General features: G+C 46.3%; 1 protein-coding gene across 1 annotated transcript in view; it reads left to right on the forward strand.

Annotated features, from left to right (window-relative positions):
* Positions 1–15,545, forward strand: part of KEL (Kell blood group, metallo-endopeptidase) — a 33,685-nt gene that overhangs the window by 4,494 nt on the left and 13,646 nt on the right. Inside the window, exons 3-7 of the mRNA XM_019548509.1 lie at positions 7,768–7,965; positions 9,109–9,233; positions 11,991–12,137; positions 13,802–13,867; positions 15,346–15,534. Of these exons, the coding sequence (XP_019404054.1) occupies positions 7,768–7,965; positions 9,109–9,233; positions 11,991–12,137; positions 13,802–13,867; positions 15,346–15,534 (725 nt within the window). The remainder of the gene's footprint in view (positions 1–7,767; positions 7,966–9,108; positions 9,234–11,990; positions 12,138–13,801; positions 13,868–15,345; positions 15,535–15,545) is intronic.

Here is a 15,545-nt window from a genome sequence, read left to right on the forward strand (position 1 = left end):
CCCCCTACTGGCCCGCCACACCAGAGGCACTCAACAGTCTTTAGAAAGTCACAGGCTTGGTCTTTGGGTCTGTCATAGTGCATGTCTTCCATAGATGACAGGTGCCAGATCCCATAGTCCAATCCCAACCCTGCATTATCAATGCCCTACAACATGAAGCTAAATTGGAAATGGTGACTTGTCTCTACTCTTCCTCTGAACCATCTAAACACCCCACTGCTCCTGTACTGGAAATGCTGATGGCTTAGAGATGAAGGGCTCTTAGTACCCTTCCTCTGTCTCTTCCTTTCCATCTAGAATATCAGTTCACTTTTTTCTTACCTGGGCTTAAACCAAGTGGGGCAGCCTGGGTGTTAAAGACTTTGTATCATATGCCACAATCTCCTGTAAACCATTTGAATTCCCTGCAGCTTAAAATCTGATCCAGCTTTGGAACAAGTCAAAAAACATGTTGTATCCCATTCCCGGTTCCCTTCAATTGTTCTAGATTGGGTTGTCAAATTTACTGCTTGTGGGCCAGATCCAGCTCTTGGAGCTGTGCCATCTGGCCTGCAGAACATAAAGGGACCAGGAATTTGGGAGCAATAGTGTAGAATGGACAAGGTTTTTAACATGCAGGGGGACAGAAGGGAGCCATTTGATTTGGATTGGAGTCAAGGACCTGCACACAGGAGAAGACAACCTGTGCTCTCTCTTTTCCAGACGAGCAAGCCCTCTCTTTCTATGTTTCACTAACATACTTCCCTATTTCGGAATTAAAAACTTAGGATCTATTACGGTGCAAGGAAGCAAAAGAGAAAACTATATTTGTCCCTTTGCATTCCCTTTATTCCATGATGTTTGTCAAGGAACTTCTTATGTTTTCTACCACACTGGTTTTAAAACTTTTTAAAATCATGGAACCCTTTCCTATCCTTTCTGCTGCAGGACCCCTACCTCTATCCTAAAGACTAAAACGGAGCCACGTGACACAGCCTGGTAATGGCAGTGCACTGCCTCCTGGCCCACTCCACCATTACTCTTAGTCTCTTTGCAAAGCCCCTGCTGACTTATCGTGGAGCCCCATGGTTCTCTATCATCTGTCTGAAGGTCCAGTTCCAATCTGTTTGATTTCCCCTCTTTTACTGTGTGTCCTGCCATCATTAGGTGTGGGAAGATGGGACAGCCAGTGAAAGCAAGGCATCTTTCACTGAACTTTTGTATTTTCTCCAGTAACAAGTACGTTGCATTTGGTGTATGTAAAATGTCCTAGCCGATCAGCATCATGGCTCTAGCTTTGATCTCCTTCTGTGATTTCTGCTCTGGTTTCAGAGAGTTTCCTTTACAGCATTCATCACCCCACTGGGTAAGACCCTTTTTCCCTGGCCAACATCTGCTGTGTCTGACTTGTTCTCTCAGCCTCTCCCCAGGGGTGTGTTTGGTTTGCTTAGACAGCTGGGAGGTTTTTTTAATTGCCCATTTTGTAGCTTGCTGTTGTAGCTGCAAGTCTATTTTCATAAGCAAAGACAGGTTGAAGAAATTGTCCTGCACTACTTGGAGTGGATGGTGATGATATGGGCTGTCCTTTACCCTACTGGACTTTACTGCACAATCTGGGATGGATCCCAGAGAAAGCTCAGACTCCCACACAAGCCAGCTTTGCCCTTTTCCCACTGTACTCTCTACTCACTCTTCCTCCTCTGTCTGGGTTTTCTGTTATTCTTCCTTTGCTTGTGTCTTCTCTCTCTCTCCTGGGCCTCACTTCATCACTTTCTTGTTCTTCCATACTTTCTCCTTATCTTTCAATCTCCAGTATCTTCACTGTTTTTATCTGATCCTATTCCTCCTCCTTTTTCTTTTGCCCTGTTATTGTCTGGTATTTTCTTACAGGGCAAGGCATCCCATATACCAGAAAAGGCTGACACAGTAGACACTGCTGTACGTAGGCAGATGTAGGATTTTAAAGAGGGGAGTGGAGATGGTGTGGTACATCAAATACAACATGAACCATTTTCTCCAGTTAAAAAGAATCTAGAAACTTGACTAATGAGCTAGAGGACTAGGGCAATATTATTCAGTTTAAGATTCAAGCAAAAAAACCAAACAAACCCTTTATTGCAATGCACGTTAACTTCCTTTATCATATACTATGTATAAAAATTCAACAAAATTCAACAAACTAGGTAAAAATAACCACATAGTGTTAGAGACGCAGTGATACATCGTTCCCAATTGGATTGGCACCAATATAAGGAAAATTGACTGTATCAGCAACTGCCTTTTCTTGAGTGATGTGGCAGGTAATGTCCCATGCATGCATTCAACTCCAGTGCAACACGCAGGCAGCCAGGAGCTCAGCCTGGCAGTGTGGGGAACAGCTAGGTCCGGCTGGTAATTCTGTTGTGGGGGAAAAGGGTGTGGGAGAGGGGTGTAGATAGAGGCCCCAGCAGTGAGGAAGGGAGCGGGAGTGGGGGTGGGGTGGGGCAGGGGCTCCATAGCCGAGGCAGGGCTTGGGACAGAGCCACGAGTAGCTTGTCCAGGGGGTGCAGGGAAGGGGGTGGCAATTCCTGCTGCTGCAGGGCGGTGCTGGGAGGGGCCTATGGCAAGTTCTGGGGGTCTGCAGCCCTCCCCCATCCTGTAGCCTCACTCCCAGTGCTGCAACTACCTGCCCCAAGCACAGCCTGGCCCAGTTCCAACTGGGAAGAGCTCGGCGGTGCTCCAAGTCCAGGCCTCAGTGGCAGCCTGCCTTCACTCTGTGCACAGACCTGGGGGCACACACCCTCCATGCCCTCCTGGGGTATGTGCAGCCACCCCCCCCACCCTGCAGCCGAGCCGCTCACAGCTTCATCCCGCGCTCTGTCCCAGCTGTGTGGCCCCTACCCCAGACTCACTACCTCTGCCACCATGGGGGCCTCGATCTGCTCCTCCTCATACCCCTTTGCTCCCCCTCACCTCTTCCCCCACAACAGATTTACCAGCCGGACCTGCATATCGGCAATCGGATTGGTATCAGCAGATATGGCTTGTTAAAAATCAGCTGTCGGTATCAACCCCAAAAATCTCTATTAGTATACCCCATACCCAGTGTTGTTTCATTAGTCCAGTAGTCATTAAAATTAAATACACATCTTTTTGGATTCATAATAAAATCTTCTTGAGCATCTTGCAGTGCATGCCATGCTTTACTGCAAGTTATGTTGATATCCAAGTTAAATATTTCTAGAAAAGTTAAAAACAGTCTGCAGGGCTCTGAAACGGGAGCTACGTTACAGGAGCAGCTAGCAGAATTGCAAAAGAAAGGATAGATTTATTAATGGAACCATTAAAGGCCATTAAAAAGGAGAGAGGGTTATTAACACCTGTGAAATGAAGACTTTAAAAGAAATCAGGCAATTTTAATGAGCCATGAATCCAATTATTTTTTTTCCCTGCTGCCTGAATAGAAGTGCTGCTGCCACTGCCAGCAGTTGGTTTTAAAAACTTTGGGTGGAGACCAAGAATATAACCGGAGAGGGGGTAGGGGGTGGGGCAACTGCACCACTGCACTCTCCCTGAATCCACCATGCTTCAACATGGCTTCATTAGAGGCAGGTCCTGTCAGACCAACCTGGTGGCCTTCTACTATCAGGTCACAAAATCCTTGGACACAGGTGTCGCGGTGGATGTAGTCTTTCTGGACTTTAGGAAGGCCTTCGATACTGTCTCTCACCCCATTCTCATAAAAAATTAGATGACTGTGGCGTCAGTGCCTACACAGTCAGATGGGTCGCAAATTGGCTGGAGGGCCACACCCAGAGAGTGGTGGTGGATGGGTCATTTTTGACCTGGAGGGATGTGGGCAGTGGGGTTCCCCAGGGCTCGGTCATTGGGCCTGCACTGTTCAACATCTTCATCAGCGACTTGGACAAGGGGGTGAAAAGCACCTTGTTCAAGTTCGTGGATGACACTAAAATGTGGAGAAAAGTGGGCACGCTAGAAGGGAGGGACAGGTGACAGCTAGACCTAGACAGGTTACAAGGGTGGGCAGATAAGAATAGGATGGATCTCAATACTGACAAGTGCAAGGTGCTGCACCAGGGGAGGAAGAACCAACAGCATACCTACAGCCTGGGGAACTCCCATCTCGTCAGCAGAAAAGGATCTTGGAGTCATTATCGATTCCAAGATGAACACTGGCCTCCAATGTGAGGACATGGTCAGTACGGACAACCGCGCCTTGTCATGCATTCACAGATGCATCATGAGCAGGTCCAAGGAGGCGATCCTCCCCATCTATGCGACATTGGTAAGGCCACAGCTGGAGTACCACATCCAGTTCTGGGTGCGGCACTTCAGGAGGGATGTGGACAGTGTCAAGAGGGTCCAAAGGAGGGCCACTTGCATGATCGGGGCATCAGGGCAGACTATATGAGGAGAAGCTACAGGACCTGAGCCTGTTTAGCCTTCACAAGAGAAGGCTGAGAGGGGATCTGATGGCCATCTATAAACTCACCAAGGGGAACCAGCAGGGAATGGGAGAGACCCTGCTCCCCCAGGCACTATCAGGAGTAACTAGGAATAATGGCCATAAGTTGACCGAGAGTAGATTCAGGCTAGATATCAGGAGGTGCTACTTCACAGTCAGGGCGACTAGGATCTGGAACCAACTTCCAAGGGAAGTGTTGCTCACTCCTACCCTGGGGGTCTTCAGAAGGAGGCTGGATAATCACCTAGCCAGGGTCGTTTGACCTCAGCATTCTTTCCTGCCATGGCAGGGGGTTGGACTTGATGATCTGCTCAGGTCCTTTCCGACCTTACCAACTATGAAACTATGAATAGGAGGCAACAGTGGTGACACTTAGGGGGTGCACGGGAGTGCACATGCACCCCCCGGGAGTGCTGATGCACCCCCTGATCAGCTGTGCTTGCTGCTTAGGCGACGGGCAGGGGGGCAGGCAGGAGTGCCGGTGTGCCCCCTGCAAGCACCGGTCAGGAAGTGGAGTGCTATGGCGCTCCCAGAAGTGGCCAAAGCCACTTTTGGAAATGGCTGCAGCTATTGGTTGTCTCATGATCGGCCACAAGATTGGCTGAGGGGGGATTGCGGGGGGTGGGATATGTGCCCCCCCAACTAAGGTGGCACCAGTCACCCATGGGAGGCAGTCTGTGAGCATGCCACATACATCAAAGCATGCCTCTGATTCCATGTGGACATGGATCCAAGGTTGCAGATATGGGAACAGGAGCCCCCTAAAACAGTGTTTCTCAACCTGTGGGTCGCAACCCAAAAAGTGGGTCTCAAGAATATATGAAAGGTTGCCAACAAACTTTAAGAATGGATTCTCCTTTAAAGGAGAAAAACATAAGAAACCATGACTTCTCCCTTACTAGCAGGCAGAATTGCAGCCTGCGAGGAGCTGCTTGGGCTCCCCCTGCCCCACATCCCACACACTCACCCCCCCACCCCACACTGGGGGGCCGGAGCCTTGGGGTAGGGGGCAGCAGGTTGGGAGTGAGGGACACTAGGTCAGGACTGGTCGATGTTTACAAATGGGGCCTGGTACAAACAATGGGGAGAACCACTGCTCTAAAAGACAGCATGAGGGGTGCAGGACGTCTTCCACAGATGGTGGACAAGAGGGAGGTGCAGAAATAAATTCCCAAAAGACCCTATTTGACCAGACCGTTGTCAGCTTCATGGTCCCAGGAAGCCAACAGGTCGTTCAGGTCTCCTGCAAGATGATACAAACCTGGGCAAGACTATAAGGAAGACAGGACATTCAAAATCAGGACATTTCTGGTTTTGATACATTCCCCCTCTCCTGATATCATAAGATGCCTGCAGCTGGAAAGCAACAGAAGGTAGAAGCCTGGCAGGACCCTCCATTAAGGGGTCAGCAGCCTGCGAAGGGGATAGAAGTAACGGGAACTGGTACAACTGCTAAAACCCCTGGTTAGCTAGATTGTTAACTACCACAGAAACATTCCTCTCTCCCTCTTTTTCGCTCAGGCCTGCGATGAGGAGCCAAGAGCAGCTGCAGGAAAGGGGAAATGTCTCCGCAGGAAGAACCTGCTCCTGGGTGTGCTTGTGGTCAGCACAGTCTTCAGCCTCGCCCTGCTGATAACCTACATCATCCTGACCTGCCGCCTGGGTACAAGAACTAAAACAGCCTTCTCTCTGTCCTACTTTCTCTCTCTCCTCTCTCATCAGTGGTCCATTTGTGCAAGGCCCAGGCTCTGACCACCTCACAGATCATAAGCAAACATAAAGCCTCTCAATAAAGAAAACTGCAATTGAGAGATACTGCCCTGCCCTACCACTCCGAACCCTACCTGTCACTCGGAGAACTCTTTACTCCCAAGCCCTTTGCCAGCCCCACTTCCTAGGGGAGTAGCAGCATACCCCTGGGCTACCCCTCAAGAACGCTCTTCCTTCTGTGCCTTCTGCTCACTGACAGTTTCTGCAGGATTGTGCAGCACTGCTCTCCCTGCAGACACCCCAGTGCAAAGTGGAGTTGTGCCTGGTATCTGGGACTGGGAAACAGCTGGCTTTCTCTCCCTAAATTCCCAGTCCAGACCTAGTTCTCACAGGTCCAACACATGCAGTCCTGGTGCTGGCAGGAAGATCATGGATTCCCATTAAATGACAAAGCTGAGATCAGAGAGTTCAGGAAGCTTGTCTCTCTCTCTAAACACAAGGCAGATCACTGCTAGAAGACTACACAAACATGGAGAGCCCAACCTCAGGGCAACAGATACCTTGCTCCAATTTAATTATAAAGTCTTTTCTTCTGGCATTTTTTCTGAGCATATCTTCTGCCCTTCTCACTGGTATCCGAGGAATGGGATTCCCTTCAAAACAGAGCCTGAGGTATTCAAGGTTGGGAAGTATGATGACTCCTGATCCTGTCCATTTCCAGGGAACAAAGCCTTTGCCAGTCATTGGACTTTTGTCCCATGCTTATGCATTCCACATGACCTTGTCCAGCCAGGCTTCAGTGTTTCACACTATTGCCCTTCTACCCATTCCCATGGGATACTAGGTCATGAGAATGAGGCCTCACAAATGCATACACTTGGATGACTTTAACTAAGCTGGTTTAAAAATTCACCTTTAGTTAAACTGCTGCAAACACAAGAGCAGGCTCTCTTAGTTTGATGTACAAGTGCCTTATTTCAGTAAGGAATTGACTAAACCTGGAACCACCATAAGCCATTCTTAAAGTGAGTTTGGAATGTACATATAGGGGTTTAATACTGGTTTAACTAAAACCATTGTTTAAACTAATGTAAGTAAACCTGAAACAGTTTTCTTATCTGTAGATAAGGCCTAACAGAAAGGCTTCCTGAGACTTTCCAGCACACGCATGCTTGCATTGTTTGGGTTTATCTCCTTTATTGGTATTATTTCCTTCCCTTCCTGCTCATGTTTATGCACTTCTTTTCTTGGTAAGTGGTTATCATTTCCCTTCCGGTATAACTTTTGGCGAAACAGCAAACACTGAATCACAGCAAATGTATTAAGCAAACAAAAACAGGAGAAGTTTGTCGCTAATCAGCTTCGGGCTGATGTCACCCCTGGAGTCACTATCCATCCTTTATTTTAAGCATCTTCCCATCCTGTACAATCAGACATAGGCTACACTTTGCCCTTCGTTGAGCAATAGCTTTTGTAGGCAAATGAATTTGTATCACACATCAAATTTTCCAGGGAAGTGTCGTCCTCTCTCACTATTTTCTTTCTTATATGTTTTAGCTTGTTGACCTTAATTGTCCTACTAATCATTCTTCCTGTGTTTTCCCCCTGCCTAGAGTCCTGCGATAATGAGGAGTGCCTTGTGGCCAAACTCCTGGACACCAGGAATGCCACCATAGACCCCTGCAATGACTTCTATGGCTATACCTGTGGCAACTGGGAAGACAAGAACCCAAGCAGGATGACTAAGGAGTCACTGAATGTATTTGATGTATTATTGGAAGAAAACCAGCTGATCCTGAGGAATCTTTTAGGTAAGGGTGGGAGGTGCACTGATAGGATCCTCTGAGGGCAGAACTGTGACTGCCCATGTATATCACATCCCCAACAGGGACCAAATCTTTCCCTTTTCACTTCTCAGGAAGTACAACCACAGCCACAACCCCATCCCTCACTCCCTTATTTGCAACCTGTCCCTACAAACCACAGTCACTAAAGACTGAGTGACAATCAGAAAATTTGGCTTCTGACAAAAATTTACACCTTCACTCTAGTATGGGCAGCCCCCTCAACTAGGCAGTGATACAGGCAGACAAACAAAACTGCCTTCACTCCATCTCTTACACCTCTTCTTGGCTCAGCCATCTCAGTTTGGAATATAAAGCTGTTTTAGAATTGCCAAGTGTTGCCTTGTGACTGAAGCTCCCTCTACCCCTTGGGCCTCTGCCACATGTTACAAATGAAGACATGATTAATTAGTTAATCCTGTCTTAAATTGTAACCCCGCCACACATTAAAGCAATTAATGGTATCATAAAACAAGGAATAACCCACAAAGTGATTCTATAAAAAATGTTCAACAACTTTGTAGCTGGATCCTATCACACCATTGAGCATCTTGCCAGGTGTACCCTGCAGTGGGGAGCTCCATCACCACAGCCATGGCAGCTTACTACTTGCTGGTGCGGGGAGAGCTCAGGATCTTGATCCCAGGCTCCCCCTACACTGTCACTAAGACATAATGTGATCTGATGCTCTGTCCCACAATTATGCCTCCTGCTATGCATGTATGGCATGGAAGAAAGCACAATTGTGAGGGCTGTGCATCAGATCCCATCATGCTTTTACCTGCATATCTGGCAGAGGTCTCAGAGGCAGGATGTGATTATATTTCTCACTACCAGTTGGGCTTCTAGAAACTATAGTAAGGCCTTTTCCTTCTTCCACACCATTAAAATCATACCATATGCTGCAGTCACTTTGGGCTGTGTCTTTAGAGCTGAAGAGGCCAAGTTGGTGATCAGCCTGTCTGGGTTTATTCAGTCGTAGTACAAGGCCACAATCTACCATGGGTTACTAACTAGGCTACAGTAGCTACCTCCTCATCTAAGGCCACTGCTTGTTCTTTTGCTTTATCCTCAGTGTTTTCAGTCTCCCATTTGTTATCCTTTTCTTAGAGGCTCCAAAGCATTGGACAAAAGGCTCGGCCAAGGAGAAAGCCCACCAGTTCTACAAGTCCTGCATGGATACCCAACAGATTGAAGCACAAGGAACTGAGCCCTTGAAGGATATCATCAGTGAGGTGATCATACCAGCTGCTTCTAGGCTGGGGAATGCAATTCCACTTAAAAAACAAGTTCTTATTATGAGAAAGATATAGTGAACATAACTCCCGTTTTCCTTGGGACAGTTCTGGATGTCCTGTCTCCTGGAGAAATGAACATTTTTGTCCTGTCTTCAGCAGGATGCCTAGGACAGGGGCTTAAAATAGGACTATCCTCCTCTGCAGTGCTCCATACTCCTATGTTCCCATTTCACAGTGGTCAGCCTTCCCCTTGCAGGGATCCCACTCCCACAGTTACCAGAAATACAAAAGATAAGTGGGTCCCCTTCCTCCTTGCTACCTTTTTGCAATTCAATACTGAAGGTCAGGTGATGACTTGTTATGAAAGTAGCTGCATTAAAGGTTTCAGGGACTTGAGCATGGTGGAACAGAATCACACTTAAGTCCACTTAGATGCCCAGTCTGGAACAGAATCAATCTCTTACTAACTCCTGGGGGTGGCAGTTTAATGCCCCCGTCCATAGAATAAGCTGATGCTCAGGAGACAAGAGACTGGCTCCTAAATAATATGCATTCATATCACAGACCTCCCCTCCCTGATGGGTAGGAAGAGCATAGTTCTCAATTCTGGCTGTCTGACATCATGTATGTATGTCAGGCATCATGCATGTCTGAATATGTATGTATAACCCCACTTGCCAGTTTAGGAACAAAGTCTAAAAATCCTCCTCATTTCCCCACACTAGCCCTTCCTGTGGGAAGGGCGTATTTTTCTGAGCAGGAACACATTGTAATTCAATGGGAAACATCCTAGGAGATAGGAAGATCCTTGGAAAAAGAAAAGAAAAAAGGAAATTTTTTTGCCCATGGACTGCAGGATCTGAGGGAAGCATTTAAGTTGTTAATTCTTATAAGACCTGACCATCTAGCACGAGGGCTACCATGTGTTGCTACTTCTGAATTCTCTCTACTATGCCTTATCACCCACAGCTCTTTCAGATGGCTCATTCTCACCCTCTCTCTCTACTGCTGCCTTGTTTGGTCATTTTTAATCACAGCATTAGGGTAAAGGGACAGTGTTATTTTAGGCTTGCATGGGGTATATGAAGATTTTCTTTCATGTCTCTAGTTGTTTTTTTCTTCCTTGTTTGCATTAATCATTTTTTCCATATTATTTATGCCGATCTTGATTCTCAGCTCTGATACCATATTTATGTGCATGCTACATACCAAAATGGGGGTGCATCTCTTAAGTGAGGTGTGGAAACTTGCAGCCACAGGGGCAGCCACACATTCCCTGTCTGGATCAGGCTCTAGTGTAGCCCTCCATTGTGCACTTGCCCACCCAGTGTAGGGGAGGCTGCTTGTGGGCTTTAGAAAGAGTGAGTCTGCACAAATCTCCAGTGGGCCTGCCCTGGACCCCCTTCATCTCAGCTCAGCCATAAAGCCTAATAGGCAAACTGAGAAGCACCTACACCCCTGCAGCCACCTGTAGCCTTAAGGACAAATTGTGTGACTCCATTCCTGTCCTACACATACCCCAAGTCTCATGTGTGTTTATCTCACTGATGTCACCTGTTTATACACCTAGCCCCTTTAGGTTCTTGGACCTCCTAGTCCCTTACTCAGCCTCTCTCTGGGCACCTGGTTCCACATGCAGCCCTTCTATGAGCCTTCAGACCCCTCAATCCAGCTCTCAGCCCCCTCTGGGATTAGGGACCTTCTAGTCCAGCTCAACCCCCCCTGGGCCTGTGGATCCTCTGATTCAACTCAACCTTCTCCAGGCTTGTGGACCCCCTGGTCCAGATCTCTAAATGGACATTAAGCCTGCCCCAGCAGACCTTAAGGCTAAACCCTGGTATAACTAAATCAAAGCACCTGTGTCCTTTAGAAGGTGCTAAAACCCTTGTTGGGCTTAACCTAAAACCAGTGCTACCTGCCTATAGATAGAAGGTGTTCTCTGCCCCAGGTTCCTTTCCTTGTTTCCCAGTCTGCAAGTTTCACACTCAGCTCTACTATCAGTTCAGGAGGCCTACTGCTCTGCCCTTAGGAGCTCCTTCCTTCATAGCTACCAAAGCAATTGCTAATGAAGGCTCTAGGCTTATATAGTTCAAGCCTGAGCCCTCTTCCAATCAAGTGAGGCTCTCATTAGCCCCCTTTGCCACCTGCAGTCAACCTGCCTTAAAGGAGCAGGCAAGCTCCAGTGTCTTGCTACACAGGGGAGCTGCTTTCCATTCCAGAATGGAGGCAGGGGGACACTGAAATGCAGCAAGGGGCTGTGTTCAACATCAGCTGAGCTAAACTGGACCCTTCTGGGCCCAGGGAGTAGGGGCTTATTTTAGTATCAATGTCACTCTCCCCTCCCCCTGCTGCAAAGCCAGTAGGTACAGGTTTAACCCTTCCACATCTGCTGCCAAATCAGCGGTAGCTGCTGACTAAGTAGCAGGGGGTGAGTTCAGCCCTGGCTAAGCTGGTAGCATGGCAAATAAGACTCTAGAAAATATATTTTTTTTTGTTCATTCTGCCTTCCCAAAACAAGGTGTGTGTTTTACGTAAAGTAATCTGGTATGTAGATAATTGTGATACTTGCATGTTCTTAAACTGTGGGAGAACTCTGAATCAGATATGGAACAGCTGTTCCTGCACCTTTTTTTTTACCAGTCTTAACTAGTAACCAATTTGTTTTTCTCTTTCTCTTTTTGTCTCCACTCTCCCCCACCAACACCTATTTGCTTGCACTCCCATTTGACGCTTTCTATCACTCTCTTTCTGTAGATCGGAGGATGGAATTTCATGAGACCAAAGGAAAAGATAGATTTTAACCAAACTCTGCGAACACTCATGGGCAACTATAGTACATTCCCCTTCTTCAAAGCCTTTGTGGGACCTAGTTTATCTGATCCCAGTACCAATATCATCCAGGTAAGAGGATTAAAAGGAGTAGCAAGGAAAGCAAATCAGCCATGGTCTGGTAGGGCCCAGTCATTTCTAATGATCCAAATCTATGGAACTGAAGACCCCACTCCCTCCCTCACTGCAGAAGCCTTGATCTGCTCCCCGCCATGCTCCTTCCCTCATCCCTTGTCCCTTCCCCCACAACAGACTTTCCAGCTGGATGATGCTCTCCAAGCTGCCTGGCTGCATATTGGCAATCAGATTGGTTTCAGCCAATATGGCATTGGCCCCAAAAATCTCTATTGCGGCACCCGTATTAATGACATTACATCATGTTAGAACAAAAAATAGCTCCTGGAATAGCTTCAGTCAGAGTCGGCAACCCTACTGACAGTCTTGACCTGGCTCTGGTACTATGCCGAGTGCCGGTCCCTGCACCAGAGACTTAAAGTCATATTACTGCCATGCAGCAGTCTGACTGTTGTATGAAGGAGGCAGACACATGCAGCCATAGTGAGGGTTGTAATATGGCTTCCCTTCAGGGACTGTCCAACCTTTATCATAGTCCGTCTAGTACAGCATGACTAATGGGTGTGGAGGACCAGGAATGTGATCGCTCCGCACCGATGATAGCTGAACACGTGCTATTTAATTTGATCTGGAGATACTCTTCCCTCAAAGTCACAACTTTATTACAATAGTATCAGACTTAACATGTGTTTTACTATTTGAATGCACAGATGCTTGCATTTTAAGTTTAATAAACACATTCTAAGCATACCATGAGACATAGCACAGAGACCCATGTTTAAACCCTATCCGTGGGAAGGGGAGTTAGAACCCAGCTTCCCAGGTGAACAAACTACCCACACAATTTCTGGAGGAAAAGATAGCATGTGTCTGATTTGGTTGCCAGTCTATGTGACAACATGGTTGCATTGTCATCCATATGTGCAGGTCTACATGTCCAGAGGACAGAAATCCTCTGTATGTCTAAGTGCCAGAAATTGCCACCTCAGTAAGCAGGAAATAATAGAATTTCACCTTAAATGTTTTCATAATGGAAGGATGACCACAGTAGCACTTCTTACAGGGCAAATCATATAAGCTGCTATTTATCGCGTTTCAAGGCACTAACTCACCATAGTTTGGGAGGCCAGGGTGTCCTTCCCATCCACTTTGTATAATTTTGTATAACGAGGTATATTCACAAAATTTTGAAGACTTCTTCTGAAGCAAAGTCTTGGCCACTATTGGAAATATGGGACCAAATATTCTTTAATAACAGTTCCAACATGTTCATTTGTGTGTTCCTGCATTTTCATGTATTTCTTTTTTTCTTAAATTAATACTTATTATTAAATTATATGAAAAATTATCATTTGTTTTTGGGACTTAAAGAGTTGGAGGGAACATGACAATGAAAACCAAGGGCAAACTTTTTCCCTTTCTCCTGCCGGTTGTCTCCCTTTCTCATTTAAATTCTGAGCTGTCCTGAGCTGTCCTAAGAGGGATAGGTTCTTCTTTTTTGGCATGTGTGCCTCTCAGGGTGGGTTTATAATTAAAACAATCCAAAGCTACTATCAGACCAATTTGTGAACAGAAAAAAGAAATACAACCTCAAGGAACCTCTTTTTCCACCACTAGTGCTTTGGTATTAATCCAATGTTTTTCCTTCACACCCTTCCCAGATTGACCATCCTGAGTTTGAGATGCCAGCAGAGAGTGACTACAAAAAAAAATCTGATTACCCCAAGGTAACCTATCAGAAGCTGGGGCAAGGCAAAAATTAAAAACAAAAGCAAAAAAGTCCCACAAGTTTCAAAGAACTCCTTTGAAATGTCCCTTGCTTTATGGAGGCGATTTTTTATAGATGATTCATCATTTATGCTTATGTCTGATGCTTTCTTGAACATTTCTTCAGAAGACGTATGTTGTGGGTTTTCCTGTTAGGAAAAAAGTAGGTACATAGCCTATTTTTTCCTAATAGCTTTGAAAATCCTGGTCCAGTAATATCATGCTGTGGTTTTAAACATGTGGTAAGGGTGAACACTGGGCTCTCCATTGATTCTATCTTAGAGTCATAGAGTCGTTCAAAAATAGGGCTGGAAGGGACCTTGAGAGGTCATCTAGTCCAACCCCCTACCTGAGGCAAGATCATCCCTATTTTGACCAAAAGCATTGTAATAAAACTCACCCCATCTACACTAAGGCTTTACAATGTGTTACTTATAACATACTTGTTAACATGTTTTAAAACATGTGTTTTATTCTGTATATGTAAAAGACCTTGGACTTTTGCAGCAAACCTAGGGAACCTAATTCCATAATGATGTAATTTTATGATAATCTAATTTCATGACTATCCCAGCCCCTTTGCCTTTCTCAACTGGATAATCATATATAGCTACAGTTACAGTGCAAGTCTTTCAGATCAGAGCTTAAAAAAAAAGTTCTGCCTCCTTACCATGGACATTTAAGATCCTTGTAACAGGAGTCTGCCCTGCCATTTCCACCCAAAATGTCACAGGTATTCCCTGAAGCCTACTCCCACCCTAGACCTGGTTGCATTTCAGTGGGCACATCTACATGAGGCATTTTCTGTGAAGGTGACTCATTAACTCTTCATTAAAGCCTACCATCTACATGTGTAGTGCTATTAGGATAGAGTAAACTAATTAACTCCACTGTAGGATAGTCCTGACAGACACAAGTACAATAATGACAGTTATTTACTCTGCTGCAACACAAATGTAGATGCTGATGGGGTTGGTTGGTGCATGAGGGTGCTTCTCTGCAGCAGCTGCCTGCTGGATGGCCCTTAACTGGAGCACCCTCATGTCCCAGCCAGCCCGCTGTGCATCACATTGAGTCAGCTCAAGGTGCTACAGTTCTGGGTGCATGTGAAAATGGGGCACCTGGGAGCAATAAGCTCTGGCACAAACTGTGCCAGAGTTTATTCATTCGCATTCATTGCATGTGTAGATGTACCCAGTAATGACTTTTCCCTGTATTAAAGACATGCAAAATATGAAGAAAATAGAAGACCTTATTTCCCATGGAGGATTCAGTAATGCTCACTGAGCCAGAAATTATATTCAGCAAATCATGTTTCTTGTAAAGAGTTACAGAAGAAAACAGGGTTGACAGAGACAGCATTGAAAGTGCAAGGCTTGGCTGGAACAGCTCCAACCTCAGCCTTGTAGATCTCCTGGGGATGTGCTTTGTGTCACAGGATGTCCGTCTGTATCTGTCGTATCTGCTGAATCTGGGGAGACTGCTGGGAGTGCCCCAGGACATTACTGCCACCTACATCTCCTTCACCTTAGCCTTCATCTCCAACCTCCAGAGTGTGGTCACCCCACTGCAGAAGCGACAGGAGAGGAGGATGCTGTTCTATACAACCACCATTGAGGAGTTGCAGGTAGGCATGCC

This window comes from Crocodylus porosus, unplaced genomic scaffold, assembly GCF_001723895.1.
Source record: "Crocodylus porosus isolate Cpor-Errol unplaced genomic scaffold, CroPor_comp1, whole genome shotgun sequence".
Taxonomy (NCBI): Eukaryota; Metazoa; Chordata; order Crocodylia; family Crocodylidae; genus Crocodylus; species Crocodylus porosus.